This window comes from Scardinius erythrophthalmus (assembly GCF_964197995.2).
Source record: "Scardinius erythrophthalmus genome assembly, chromosome: 6".
In the NCBI taxonomy this organism is placed as follows: domain Eukaryota; kingdom Metazoa; phylum Chordata; class Actinopteri; order Cypriniformes; family Leuciscidae; genus Scardinius; species Scardinius erythrophthalmus.
Window position 1 is genome coordinate 40250002 of NC_138226.1, and position 16304 is coordinate 40266305.

General features: G+C 41.3%; 1 protein-coding gene across 1 annotated transcript in view; it reads right to left on the reverse strand.

Moving 5' to 3' along the window:
- The window catches only part of pde11a (phosphodiesterase 11a), a gene marked incomplete at both ends in the record, with an annotated part of 91351 nt that overhangs the window by 14143 nt on the left and 60904 nt on the right, over positions 1-16304 (reverse strand). The window contains 5 exons of the mRNA XM_081367409.1: positions 840-940; positions 5927-6017; positions 6198-6307; positions 7065-7172; positions 8067-8213. Coding sequence (XP_081223535.1) covers positions 840-940; positions 5927-6017; positions 6198-6307; positions 7065-7172; positions 8067-8213 — 557 coding nt within the window. The remainder of the gene's footprint in view (positions 1-839; positions 941-5926; positions 6018-6197; positions 6308-7064; positions 7173-8066; positions 8214-16304) is intronic.

Sequence of the window (16304 nt, forward strand, 5' to 3'; positions counted from 1 at the left end):
TCACCAAACCACTGCTGCAATGTGAAGCAGGAGAGTTTAACACACATGCACACAAAAGAGTTTTAAGCTCATTTAAAATATATAATGATAAAAAAAAATGACAAAAGGTTGCATTTCTAGTCACGAGAGGGCATGAATAATAATGATTTCCACTACATTAAAGGCCTGTTCTTAGACATGTTGTAATGTGGTGAGAGCAAAGCTCAATATATAGTATTTTTGTTATAATTATTATTAATAGCATCATGCTTAATCTGTGCTTAATCTATTGTTTATCTGTGTAACTGGTGAAACTACTACCGTACAAAAGTTTGAGGTCAGTAAGATTTATAATGTTTTTTTTTTATGTTTTCTCTTCTGCTTACCAAGGCTGCATTTATTTGATCAAAAGTACAGTAAAAACAGTAATATTGTGAAATATTATTGCAATTTAAAACAGCTGTTTTTATGTGAATATACTTTGAACTGTAATTTATTCCTGTGATCAAAGCTGAATTTTCAGCATCATTACTCCAGTCTTCAGTGTCACATGATCCTTCAGAAATCACTCTAATATCATGATTTGATGCTCAAGAAACATTCATGATTATTATCAGTGTTGAAAACAGTTGTGCTGCTTCATATTTCTGTGGAACCCTTGAAAGTTCAAAAGAACAGCATTTATTTGAAATATAATCTTTTGTAACATTATAAAAGTCTTCATTGTCACTTTTCATTAATTAAAAAAATCGTACTGATCCCAAAACCTTTGACTGATAGTGTAGATTTGGCACATGAATATTGAATTGATTTGCGGTGAGAAAGACTATTATTATTTGCACAAGCGCAGCAGAACTCACTGGAAGTAGAGGGTTAAGTCTGTGGCCAGTATGGATTGTTTCAGGAGCTGCATGAGTTCTCCATACTCATGTGAAGACAGATTCGAGAAGATATTGTGACCCTAGAGAGACAAGGACAAAATTAAATTATTATTTTCATTCCTTTTGTGTCATTAAATATTGTTCAGAGGATTTTGAAGACGTTTGATAACCTGCACTGATGATGGTCATGTGTGGTAGTGTGACCATGTGTATTTATCAAACAGAAACAGGTGCTTTTCAAAAATGCTGTCACCCTACAGTACGTCAGGATAAAAAGTGGGTTTGTGTGTGAATATATAACCACACTTGACATGTAACTCTGAGTTCAAGCCACCCACACATGCTTACATCCGAATGCCTGATTAAAACTGATATCTAAAGTTTACACAGTGGCTGAGCCCTCATGCTGGATTCAGAGAAACATTTCATTAAAACACACACTATCCGTTTATGGAGTCGAATACCTAGCCGAATAGTTTTGCTTTAAAGGTGCTGTATGTAGTTTTTAGCGGCCTCTAGCGGTGATGTTTCAGATTGCAACCAATAAGTTTACAAGCGCGTGCTCTTACGCGTGCTCGAATTTATGAGCGAGCACTGTGGGTACCGGCCAGACTGAGACGCAACCGGACGTAACACACAAAGCATCCCACAACATGCTGGAAACTCAGGTAAACTCCCACTGCGACGTTAAAATAATACTTTTATCAGCTTGACGTTGAACTAGTAGATAAGGTTTCTCCATTATTCAAATGCCCTGCCGATGTTGATCCGTGTTTTTTACCCGAAGTTCATCCGATTCACGTCTGGCCTTACGAGCTTCAGCAGAAAATTTTTGTTTTTTGTTTTTTATCAATATGTCAATATCCCCGCTGCTCTGTATCTTGCTCTCTCATTGGCGATGTAGTTTTCAGTCAGAACACTTTCACACAGCAGGATCTGCGATTCTCTCAGATCGCGTCTTTGATCATTCACACTGCGTGATTGTCCCTCACGTGAACGAGCACCGATTTGCCTATAATTTCGGGAGTAAAATATACATTTGTGCTTCAACAACCAGATGCATTTACACTTGTCCAGTTTCATCTGGAATGCGTCTCAAACCGGATTTACATCCGTCTCGAATGCCTTTTTCGAGGGCTTTTCACGATCAGAGAAAACGCATGAAGTGACCAGGTTTAAACAGGCCCTAAAGTTCTGCTTTTCAGTAACTGCAAGGCATGATGGGAATCAAGATAGGCTATATCTCTCCCTACTCTACCAGATTAAAGAGCAGGACGACTGCAACCATTTCATTAAGGAACGGTTTAATTAACACTTGTGTGTCGGCTGGTCAGTGAACGCGCTCTTCCCCAGAGGAAATGATGACCGAGGCTCATTTGTATGCAAATGACAGTGACGCAGATAAACACACTATATCTGTAGAAAGCAATTATTCAGTCAACAACTGTCAGTTAGCACAGGCTCTCATTCATTCACCTCTCTCTCTCTCTCTCTCTCTCTCTCTCTCTCTCTCTCTCTCTCTCTCTCTCTCTCTCTATTATCTGCCTTGTTATCTCGTTTTCTGTGGCTACACTGTTTTAGTTTCTATGATGTATTCACTTTATTATGTTTTTATTATGGTTTAAATTCTAAATGAGAATGGATTACAAACAGTTTACTTGTTTGTACTTGCTCAAAAAATTATTTTGGATAATTTTTAACCCAAAAAAGCTACGGACTGCAGCTTTAAATAATATAATGAAGTTGAATCTCTAAAAAAAAAAATTGTTTAATATTTCCACACAAAGACGCGTGATATAGCCTACCGCTCTGCACTTTGAGAGGGATGTGGGACACAAGCAGGAAAGAGACCATCGATCTCTTTTCTGATATCTTCACGTTTTCTACTTGTTGTAAAAGGTATGAAGAGCAAATTTTATCTTCCACAAGGGCAAGATATTTAGGCTATGTTTGATATTGTGAAACGCACTTTACAAATAAACTTGACGCGCCTTACCAATTGCCACATGTCTAATAACAAGCACAAACTGTGTTAAAAGGAATTTGACGGCTATCTGTCCTACAGCGTTTTTACTAATTACCACAGTAAAGAATACGAAAACAATAGGCCTAATTAAAAGCGAACCAAGGAAGAAACGTTTATAATCCCCTACAGAAATGGGAGAGACGCGAGAGTCGATATGGAAAAAGAAACAAGAGATTCCATGGAGGGATGAGTCACAATTTTTGAATATTCGATTAGTTGATTTAATTATAGAATATCTAAAAGGGTTGTGCGATTATTCTCTAAAATAAAATCTCCATGTTCTGGTGCTGATGCGTTGGTGACGCGTTCTTGTAACCAGATGGTGATGCTGCCAATAACGCATATAACAGCTGTCACAAAGAACCGGCAAAAGTAATGATTATGAATGTGTCAAATATAGCAAGGAGACATTTGAATTGTTTATTAATAAACTAGTGTTTTCTGTGTCAGTGTCGGCTGCAAAGATGAAGTCGACGATGCTGACTCGTCATCTTTGCAGTGAACGCGCCTATAGAGAGAAAAGCAGAGTAGGCTAGTCGGTTTATTTTCGTTTTTTTAATTGTTTTGTTTAAAAGTAGACAATTCAAGCTTTCTATATGGAATAACTAATGGAATATTGTTAAATTCGCTGATAATCGGTTGGCCAGATCGCAAACCAGAATTCAAAGCCGACAAGCTTAAAGTTATGGGCTCATGCACAACTCTCTCATTCGTCATGAATCCAAACTTTTCCAAGGCTGCAATGTAATATTTAATTGTTAACTTATTATTTATTTTGTAAACAAAGCTTTGTGCTTCACTCGTGTCATAATATTCATGTAAAACAGTATTCACATACAAACATTTTTTTTGGCGGACCACCGCCGGTGCTACTCAGCCACCGCGGTGGTGCGATTGTCAAGTTTACCGGCACAGCCCTACGGTGCGCTCGGGTTCAAACTGAAAAGGCTGAACGGCAGACGTGTTCATCTCGCTACTGTCAAAACTTAGCTAGCTAGCCGGTACGTTGGAAAAACAATAAACGAAGCTGCTACAACGGCTAAGCTACAACCGGCTACAACCATAGACAGTAAAAGAAAGGCTACAACCTATACACTGAATCACTGTGATCAGACTCATCAAAGCTTTAATAAACACAGATCTGAATCACTGTGATCAGACTCATCAAAGCTTTAATAAACACAGATCTGAATCACCGTGATCAGACTCATCAAAGCTTTAATAAACACAGATCTGAATCACTGTGATCAGACTCATCAAAGCTTTAATAAACACAGATCTGAATCACCGTGATCAGACTCATCAAAGCTTTAATAAACACAGATCTGAATCACCGTGATCAGACTCAAAGCTTTAATAAACACAGATCTGAATCACTGTGATCAGACTCAAAGCTTTAATAAACACAGATCTGAATCACTGTGATCAGACTCATCAAAGCTTTAATAAACACAGATCTGAATCACTGTGATCAGACTCATCAAACCTTTAATAAACACAGTTCTGAATCACCGTGATCAGACTCATCAAAGCTTTAATAAACACAGATCTGAATCACCGTGATCAGACTCATCAAAGCTTTAATAAACACAGATCTGAATCACTGTGATCAGACTCATCAAAGCTTTAATAAACACAGTTCTGAATCACCGTGATCAGACTCAAAGCTTTAATAAACACAGATCTGAATCACTGTGATCAGACTCATCAAAGCTTTAATAAACACAGATCTGAATCACTGTGATCAGACTCATCAAAGCTTTAATAAACACAGATCTGAATCATTGTGATCAGACTCAAAGCTTTAATAAACACAGATCTGAATCACTGTGATCAGACTCATCAAAGCTTTAATAAACACAGATCTGAATCACTGTGATCAGACTCATCAAAGCTTTAATAAACACAGATCTGAATCACCGTGATCAGACTCAAAGCTTTAATAAACACAGTTCTGAATCACCGTGATCAGACTCAAAGCTTTAATAAACACAGATCTGAATCACTGTGATCAGACTCATCAAAGCTTTAATAAACACAGATCTGAATCACCGTGATTAGACTCATCAAACCTTTAATAAACACAGTTCTGAATCACCGTGATCAGACTCAAAGCTTTAATAAACACAGATCTGAATCACTGTGATCAGACTCATCAAAGCTTTAATAAACACAGATCTGAATCACTGTGATCAGACTCATCAAAGCTTTAATAAACACAGATCTGAATCACCGTGATCAGACTTATCAAAGCTTTAATAAACACAGATCTGAATCACCGTGATCAGACTTATCAAAGCTTTAATAAACACAGATCTGAATCACTGTGATCAGACTCATCAAAGCTTTAATAAACACAGATCTGAATCACCGTGATCAGACTCAAAGCTTTAATAAACACAGATCTGAATCACCGTGATCAGACTTATCAAAGCTTTAATAAACACAGATCTGAATCACCGTGATCAGACTTATCAAAGCTTTAATAAACACAGATCTGAATCACTGTGATCAGACTCAAAGCTTTAATAAACACAGATCTGAATCACCGTGATCAGACTTATCAAAGCTTTAATAAACACAGATCTGAATCACCGTGATCAGACTCATCAAAGCTTTAATAAACACAGATCTGAATCACCGTGATCAGACTCATCAAAGCTTTAATAAACACAGATCTGAATCACTGTGATCAGACTCAAAGCTTTAATAAACACAGATCTGAATCACTGTGATCAGAGTTATCAAAGCTTTAATAAACACAGATCTGAATCACTGTGATCAGACTCATTAAAGCTTTAATAAACACAGATCTGAATCGCTGTCATTTAGGAATAAGATCATGTGGGTGTTTGAATTGAGATTGAGATCTTTTATTTAAAGATTAATCATGCAACTCTTGCTGGATCGTTGTTGTTTGCTAGTTGTTGTTGTTTTGTTTTTTAAATGATGTGCACATATAAATCATTTATAATAAACACTGCAACATTCCATAAAACACGACCCGTCAATTTTGATTTCATGGTGACTTTAGGTTTACCTCGCTCTGCAGGATCATGACAGCGTGGTTGAAGTGATGGTGCTCTAGAGTGGCCGATGTCCCGTAGAGAAGAGACAGAGCTGATCCCGTCCTGAGAAAGACACAGATGATGTTGTGTTTCTGAGGTGAAACCGAATCCACTCAAAGCTCATGTGTGCAGTGATGAAGACATGTTACACTCCAACACAGATCCTGCATGCTTCCTGAACACATTCGGCTTTAAAAAGATGCCAAACTTGAGTCTTGTTATGGGGCAGTGCTTGAGTCTCACTTGGCCTGGAAAGCGTTGTTGGTTCCTCTGTGGTCCAGATCATGGCAGACGCAGCCCACGATCAGAGCCAGAATCTCCATCTCCGTCAGAGTCTCCTGGAAGCCGGCCGTCTGCACACACACACACACAACAGTGAGACAGAGGCTGAGGTACACACACACACACACACTCACACACACGCTATACTTGTGAGGACCTCCAAAGGCGTAATGTTTTTTATACTGTACAAACTATATATTCTCTCTCCTTACACTAACCCTATCTCTAAACCTACCCATCACACAAAACTTTCTGCATTTTTATATTTTCAAAAAAATATAATTAAGTGTGTTTATTAACCCATTTCCCTCGTGGGGATCCGCTGGCTGCTCCTCTCTGTAGGTGAGCTCAGGTTTTACTATCCTTGTAGGGACATTTGGTAAAACCTGTCACACACACTCACTCACACAAACACACAAACACACACACACGCTCTTGTACATCTATCTTTATGAGGACATTCATTGACACAATGCAATCTCTAGCCGCTTACCCTAACCTTACCCATCACAACTAAGTGCCTAACCCGAACCCTGACCCTAAACCGACCCTTAACCTCATTATAACCGTATCCCTAAATCCAAGTCTTGACCCTCAAACAGGCCTTTAAAGGCTCTCAGAAACTGAGGACCGGCCAAAATGTCCTCACTTTACTCTCTTTGTCCTCACTCCAATGGTCTAAAACTCAAACTGGTCCTCACAAAGATAGATACACACACACACACACACTATCTCTCTCTCACACACAGACACACACACACACACACACACACACACACACACACACACACACACACACACACACACACACAGAGTAGAGCTCCTCACCGTCAGCATGGAAAACATGCACTGGCAAACGTTGAAAGCGTGTCTCCAGTTATGATACAGAACCATGCGATAGTTCTTCCTCACGGTCAGCAGCCACCGACAGAGTGTCTGAAAGAAACAGGAGAAATTTGATGTTACAGTGTTTGCCCATTGCTTCCACACTAAAACCGAATGCTTAGACCAAAGCCTCAATACCTAAACTTCTTGTAGCATACTTTAAACACAGTGTAACCATGGCTTAAACACATTATCAACTTTGCACTTTGTTGTTTATTGCAAAACACTACACACGTTTTCTTACATTAGACACTTTGTTCAAAAACAAAATCACCTGTTATCAATGGGAAAACACTCTGTTCAAAATGCAAAACTCATCTGGCAATCGTAGGCACTTACATACACACCTGAAAACACTTGCTCAGAAAACAGAACACCAATCGGTCTGAGTCTAGCACTACAAATAGGACATTCTGACTGGAGAACAGGTAAATCTTCAAGTCTCTACTCCAGACTGTACCTAGTGTATGTGTCACATGATTCTGTATCATATTACTGTACTAACTGTACTATACAAAAATGGGTAGTGCTGTGAAGTATATGTAAAGGAATAGCATTGTGATGTTACAGTACTGTGTACAGTTTGAAAGTACAGTATGTGACAAAGAACCTAACCAATGACATCTTGTGGTGGCATTTTCTACAGAATGGTTGGACGAGGTCTTGTGGCCAGATCCCAACAGAAGGCGGGATCCATAAGCCCCCCAAAGCCCCCCATCTGATTGGCAGAGAGTGCTGATATACAGCATATCAACATGTTTACAGTAACTATTAGCACTTTTGAAAAAACTGGCCAAATTTTGTTGCTTAATAATGAACTTTATTCTATTTTACTTTAACAGATCACTGTACTGTAGGCTCACGGTCTTGCGGATATTCAGTACAACAGCACTCTTGTGTGTGTGTGTGATACTGCTGAGTAAAGAAATGCAAACGTGTGTGTACCTCATAGTCTATTTTGAATTTCTGCACCATTCCCAGCTCCATAAACATCCTGAGAGCTGCAGTGACCATAGCGTCCACATCCAGAGAGAAGTCATCAAACCATAGTTTATCAATGCCCAGCTCACACACTAGAGGGATGTTCGCTGCCTGAGGAAAGAACAATAGAGAGAGAGTGTGTGTGTGTGTATATATGCAGAAAAGAGTTTGCTCCTGCATTCTTTGAAGCAGATGCTTTGTGAACGGAATGAAATAGCGTCAGGGTTTTCTGAAATTCGTGTGTGAAGCTCACAGTGATAATGAGACACTACGATAGATTCACACACACATTCACAGATCTAATGAGGTACTGCTGGCAGGAGTTGTGACGTCATTAACACATTATAATTGTGGATATTTACAAATATAATTCTTCATACTCTACACTCATAAAGAAGAAACTGAACATCCGACATGATATTTTGAACTGCACTGGACATTTTTTCTATGTTTTGCTCAATAGTTTATGTAAAATTATGCTGCCATTTACTCAACCACATATATATACAGTGAGGAAAATAAGTATTTGAACACCCTGCTATTTTGCAAGTTCTCCCACTTAGAAATCATGGAGGGGTCTGAAATTGTCATCGTAGGTGCATGTCCACTGTGAGAGACATAATCAAAAAAAAAAAATCCAGAAATCACAATGTATGATTTTTTTTAACTATTTATTTGTATGATACAGCTGCAAATAAGTATTTGAACACCTGAGAAAATCAATGTTACAGTTTTTTTCGATTGCTAAACGACAGTGGGCACAACTGGAGTCACATGTGCAAAACTCTAACTACAGTCTGCACAGCAGCAGTTCATGTGGACCAAACTCTAGTTCGTTTTTCATTGCTTGAACACAGTTTTCAAAACTCTACACACTTATCCCATGACTTTAACCACAACCTGCACAACACTGTGGATGTACAGCACTTTGTTCAAATGCTAACACACTGCTGTCAAAACTGTGAACCGCACATTCAAAACAGGATAGATTTCAGCCTTGTGCCTTTCAAACACTGCTGATTGCAATCTCAGCTGAAAGGCTCCCATACACAAAATACATATATTTGAAATATATTTTTGGAATATATGCAAAAATTGGCCCAATAAATATATTTTAGTTAAATATATGTAAATATATTTCACACTTACTGTAACATCATATATTTTTGTTATATTTCAGAATATATTTCAAAATGATAAATATAAGTGACCAACAATGCAAATATATTTCAATGTATTTGGAATATATGCCACATATATATATTTCAATATATTGTTTTTCTGTATGGGTGGAGGTGGAAAGTGTTTGGTCACCACCCACATGACCAAAGGTCTCTTTTGGAAGCCATGCGTGCCGGATGTGAGGACACGACTGCCAGGGATGGATAAGGCACTCCAGAAGGTTCTTCCCCAGGTGCATGGCAAGAGAGAATAGATGTGATGTTGATGAAAACCTGTGGCCTGATGCTAGAGAGAGGCAGGATTAGCCCCTCAATTATTTGTTCGAATTACATTACATTACATTATATTACATTACATTACATGTTCGTATGTACTTTTAGTTTCTACCTTTTTTTTTCTCATTACTGTAATTCCGTAAATTACTACAGACTATTGAAGCAAACTGCTAATTTTCATTTACCTTAAAGAATTGTTATGTTCTAAAAAATTCAATAAATCATGTGAAAAAATGTCACTCTTTTCTTTGAAGAAAATATTACTTTGTATGAAGTCACTGAAATTGTTCAAACTGTAAAGATGAAAAGTTTGTATTTTCTGTATTGGTGTTTGATGCTAGTGTTTTTACTCTCAGTGTGTTCTGAGTGACAGTGTGTGTTATCTCAGTGAGGGTTGTGCATAGTGTTTGGCTGCACTGAGCCTGTTTTGAGCCATGTGTTAAGAGTTGTGTTGCTTGGAGTGAGTTTTGCAGGTGATGTGAACTGTTTAGCTCAGGTGACTGTTGGTAGTGCAGACTGTAGTTAGAGTTTTGCACATGTAGCTCCAGTTGTGCTCACTGTCGTTTAGCAATCTAAAAAAACTGTAATATTTGGTACAGTAGCCTTTGTTTGCAATTACAGAGGTCAAACGTTTCCTGTAGTTTTTCACCAGGTTTGCACACACTGCAGGAGGGATTTTGGCCCACTCCTCCACACAGATCTTCTCTAGATCAGTCAGGTTTCTGGGCTGTCGCTGAGAAACACGGAGTTTGAGCTCCCTCCAAAGATTCTCTATTGGGTTTAGGTCTGGAGACTGGCTAGGCCACGCCAGTACCTTGATATGCTTCTTACAGAGCCACTCCTTGGTTATCCTGGCTGTGTGCTTCGGGTCATTGTCATGTTGGAAGACCCAGCCTCGACCCATCTTCAATGCTCTAACTGAGGGAAGGAGGTTGTTCCCCAAAATCTCGCAATACATGGCCCCGGTCATCCTCTCCTTAATACAGTGCAGTCGCCCTGTCCCATGTGCAGAAAAACACCCCCAAAGCATGATGCTACCACCCCCATGCTTCACAGTAGGGATGGTGTTCTTGGGATGGTACTCATCATTCTTCTTCCTCCAAACACGTTTAGTGGAATTATGACCAAAAAGTTCTATTTTGGTCTCATCTGACCACATGACTTTCTCCCATGACTCCTCTGGATCATCCAAATGGTCACTGGCAAACTTAAGACGGGCCTTGACATGTGTTTAAGCAGGGGAACCTTCCGTGCCATGCATGATTTCAAACCATGACGTCTTAGTGTATTACCAACAGTAACCTTGGAAACGGTGGTCCCAGCTCTTTTCAGGTCATTGACCAGCTCCTCCCGTGTAGTTCTGGGCTGATTTCTCACCTTTCTTAGGATCATTGAGACCCCACGAGGTGAGATCTTGCATGGAGCCCCAGTCCGAGGGAGATTGACAGTCATGTTTAGCTTCTTCCATTTTCTAATGATTGCTCCAACAGTGGACCTTTTTTCACCAAGCTGCTTGGCAATTTCCCCGTAGCCCTTTCCAGCCTTGTAGAGGTGTACAATTTTGTCTCTAGTGTCTTTGGACAGCTCTTTGGTCTTGGCCATGTTAGTAGTTGGATTCTTACTGATTGTATGGGGTGGACAGGTGTCTTTATGCAGCTAACGACCTCAAACAGGTGCATCTAATTTAGGATAATAAATGGAGTGGAGGTGGACATTTTAAAGGCAGACTAACAGGTCTTTGAGGGTCAGAATTCTAGCTGATAGACAGGTGTTCAAATACTTATTTGCAGCTGTATCATACAAATAAATAGTTAAAAAATCATACATTGTGATTTCTGGATTTTTTTTTTTTAGATTATGTCTCTCACAGTGGACATGCACCTACAATGACAATTTCAGACCCCTCCATGATTTCCAAGTGGGAGAACTTGCAAAATAGCAGGGTGTTCAAATACTTATTTTCCTCACTGTATATATTTAAACCCCATATTGTTTATTATTTCCATCAAGCACAAAAGGAAATGTTTAGCAGAATGTCAGAGTTACTCTACTACTAAAGCTACTGAGCTACTACTCTAAAATTTGCATCATGAAAATATTTTTAATATAGTATAAATAGTATTTAGTATAGTTTTAATATAGCTGTTACTATTACAGTGTGTGTGTGTGTGTGTGTGTGTGTGTGTGTGTGTGTGTGTGTGTATAAAAATTGTGGTGGTATTTATTACTATTTACTGTTTTAGGAGAGGAAAATCAAAAGGGACTTTTACTTTTAGCTTTTATTTTTTTATTTTGTTATATTGTTATTTTTATTTTTGTATTTTATTTTTTATTTTAAAATTAATATTTAATATTATTATTTATATTTATATTGTAATAATTTCACATTAAATCTCCAGATTCAAGAAACAATATAAAAACAGTATAATTTTTTACTACTATGGTTTTTATCGATTTCTGGGAATGAAATGTGTAATTATAACACTACTTCTGTCAGGACCACTATCGTCAGTACGATTGACCATTAGCATATATTTTGGATTGGCGGTATGGTTTTCTGTTCTGGGCAGCCTAGCATGGATAAGAGCAGGGAGAGCAATAACCCCCTTTAGGGTAAACAGAACAGAACCAACATGAATGTATTGCAGATATCATTATAATTCAAGATTTTAATGTACAACATGATTCGAGAATTTATTTGATTCAAGGGGAATCAGAAGGCCAAATCCTGACTGACGAGAAGTGGAGCTGGGGATGGAGGAGGATAATTCGCTCCTGAGAAACGCGATAGCTGTTGATAATACTGGAGGAGCTTATATATGTATCCAGTGATAGGCGTCGTATTCCTATAGGTAGATGTGGATCAGCTGAGAGTCAGCTGATGCGAGATTGACTAACGTGACCTACCAGAACTAACCCTATGCTTGATATTATAATTGAAAGCGATAATTTTTAACATTTAATAGGCTTTCAAATATATATATTTTTTTTTTTTAAATTTAAGTGAACTTAAAGCAATCTTCACATTAAACCATGATAATTAGTGTCACAAGCTATTCTCTAAAGCGCAGTGATTTTTATTTTTATTTTGTTCTGTGATTAACATTAATAAGACACTGCAGCAGGTTTATTAGGCTGCTGTCACTTTAAGACGTGATGCACATGATGTGAAATTTGAGTTCCCTTTCGAAAGGGAACTCTACACTACGTCAGAATGACGCTATGGGGAACGCCTCAGGCGTGACAGGTGTCTGAAATCAATATCAAATCACGGCAATCACATTGACCGGCGACAGCCCGTGAATCATTAACGTGAATGATTAACATGCGACCTGCAAGTATAAAAGGGCGCCTTGCAAACATGACAACATCTTTTCGTCTTCAGGGACTGTTTTGTCTGGTCTTAATGTCAAGCATTAACGGCAATTAGAAAATGAAGCGCACACTTAAGGCAAGTCCTAAGGTAAGAATTTCATTATATGTGTTGACCCGTGCCCAAGGTTTTTGTTGCCGGGTGACACACATGAAATGTGCATTTTCTGTCTGAGTGAAGAGCACGCACGGGACGCTCTCGAGGGAGCGTCCTGTGCAAATTAAAAAAAAAAAAAAAAACCCTCTCAGATGCGTCATCGACTGACGAGAGCGTGTTGCAGGTGGATGACGGAGACGTTTCTCCTACTGGTACTGCAGAGAGTGCTCTTCAGGACGGGCAAGAAATGGCTGATGAGGATGCATTAGATCCAGAGCCTCGTCAGCCATCCTGCCCCGTGTATGCTGAGCTGGTGGTTGATATGGGGCGCGCCGCCGACAAACTTCAGTTGCCATGGCGGCGCGCTCAGGGAGAGATCGCTCGCGGCAGGCTTGACGATCGATTTCTCCCTGAACATATGGCACCAGCTCAGGTGAGCCTTCCTTTCCTTCCTGATCTCCATACTGAGATCGAGAGGGCTTGGAAGAACCCATGCTCTGCTCATATTCACTGACATCAGCGGGGTGATTTCGCTGATGTTGAGTGGATCGGGAAGCATGGGTATGTGTCGATACCGCCGATTGACGAGACGTTCACAAAATATCTCGTGTCTGGGCGGGTGTCGACACTTAAAGCTCCAACCCTGCCATCCAAACCGCTTAAAGTATCAGCTCGTTTGAATGGCAGAGCATACACGGCAGCAGGTCAGGCCGGCGCTGCTCCCCATACCATGGCGGTGCTGCAAGCTTACCAGGCTGACCTGCTGTGGGATCTCGACCAGGGGGCGGGGCTGTCCCCTGAGGCGGTTGCTGAGCTGCGTCGAACCACAGTTTTGTCTCTCCGGGCCTGCTGCCGCGATCGGCTGATCGATGGCAGCGATGGTGGCCACGGAGAGGCATCTGTGACTTAACATGGCTGATATCGGGGAGAAAGAGAAATCCTTTTCTCCTCAATTCACCAGTTTCGCCTTCTAAGCTTTTTGGCACCTCCGTGGATGACGGTGGTTGGGAAGTTTAGAGAGGCGAAGGCACGCTCAGCTGCTTTTGAAACATGTATACCGCTGAGATCCGGGTCCAAGCCCAGGCAGACGGGAGGCCCTGGTCCCTCTCGGTCCGAGGACCGTAGACAGGACCAGAGGTCCAGTGTCGCCTCTCGTGCGCCCCCTCCATGGAGGAGTAGGACACAGAGAAGGCGAGCCTCCCGCAAGAAGAGGGATCTAAGGGAGGTCATCCAGCGCAAGCGCACACAGCGTGAGTAAGGGTTGATCTCCCTGGAGGGCCTTTTTCTACCAGCCCTCTCTCTCTTCCTGACTCCCCAGGCGTTCTTGCTACATCAGGCCTGGGGCTGGGCCCATGATAGAACTATGTTCTGTTGGCCCGCCTTGGCTTGATTAGTGTGAGCGCCTCTTTTAGGCATGTAAAAGTGGTGGACCCCAGGTTTTTGTGAATCTCTGGTGGAGTCTTCACTCCGCATGCCGCAGGTGAGCTGATTGGTCTTTTAAGAATATCTGTGTGTACAAATAACACTGACATTTATTTCTCTACAGACCTCGTTCCCTGTATAGACCTAGGGAGTCGTACTGGCAAGGAGGAATAAGGTAAAGTAAGTTTTGGACTTCAGGGCCCTGAAGCCTCCCCTCAGTTGGTGGCTGGAACGAATTAGGGAGAAGCTCAAAGAAGATTTGGCTTCCGTGCTGAGTGTGTGATGGCCTTCCGGTCATAACATTTTTTATGCGTGGTGGGCCGCCGCTCATTTCTGTTTAGCCTCAGGGCTATTAGCCACCCAGGGGTAGAGTAGTTGGTCTTCCTAAAAAAAAAAAAAAAAAGCTTTTTTGTTTAGGTTTAGACTGACGCTGGCGCTTCAGATAGATCTTATGTCTTACCTATCAGTTTGTGACATTTGTATCCTGAGTACTTCGCTCCCCTGAGCTCTGTAAGGTGTCAGTAGGTTGAGTGTTTCACAGCCTCTCAATCAAGTTGGCTTTGGCTCCTCTGAGCCCTCAGGTAGATCTATGCTTATGGGTCGGCCCTAACCCGGGCCGCCTCTGTAGCTGGCCTAGGCTATGTTTGGGATGTTGGAGGCGTTCTGCTAAGTATAGCTGCCGCATTCATTATGTGTTAGGCTTCCTCCCCTAGATTTCAGCCTCCTCCCTTAAATGGGAGTTGTTGGCCAAGGCCCGCCCCTTTCACTGCATTCAGGGGTGATAGAGTAATGCAGGGTGGTAGTTGAGGTATGATCCTTCAGGCGGGTCAGGCTGTCTTTCGCTCTGCGATGTGATAGTTTGCCAGACCCTGTCGAACAGAGCTACTTGTTTTTAGGCCTCTAGAGCTGGCTCCACTCAGCCCGTTGAGCTGAACCACTCGAACGATGGGTGAAGGTTGGTTGGCTTGCAAGCAAGCTCCGCTTCCCCAGGCTGGGCACAGGACAAATCCCTGTCACCCTTTGGAGCCACTTGCAGGCCCGCTCCCTGTCTAACATTTCAGGGGCATATGGTGTTTCTCCCTCACTAAACGCGGGGTAGTTTTGAGTAATCCATTCTCAGCTCTGTATTATCTACCTCACACCACGATGGCTCCGGGTGAGCAGGGAGTTCTAACTACATTTCATTCCGGTATTTGAACTCCGCTCCCTTGAAGCCAGAGCATTGCCATGAGCTGATGCCCATGCATTTAGTAGGTAGGCCCTTAAAATGGGGCCTCCACTAGGCAGAGTGGCGTATGTTGTACTCCCCTGCTATGAGGGTATTGCTTTTTGCTGAGTACACTGCCTTTGGCAATGTGATTAGGTGCCAGGATGCTGTAAGTGCTGTAGTAACAGTTTTTCTGCCTTGAAGGCTGCACAGTTAGGTAGTAGGCCCCAGCAGGCCTCCTTGACCGGGTAGCCCCTAAGATAGGGCTCCTAGGCCAGCTCACCTTCGTTGGTTGGCCCTGGTAGTTCGGGCAGAAGACTCACTACCGAGTAGTAGGTCTTAACAGGCCTCCTCGGAGGTGGGTCACAACATTGTGGAGCATACACTAGGTCAAAACTTTAGGAAAGTTTTTTATTAGTATGGTTCCAGCAGTGTTCATTAAAGTAGCAGAAAGACTCGCTATCAGCTAGTAGGCTCGACCGGGCCTCCCTGTTAGGCGAGTCCCCAGCAGCAGTCACATCCAGCTGATTAGACTGTTTCAGGAAGTAGGCCTCTTCAGGCCTCCCTGGAGATGGGCTCCCACATTTTTTGTGGGGGTCAGGTAGTAGGCTTTACTAGGCCTCCCTGAGGGCTAAATCCCTCATACT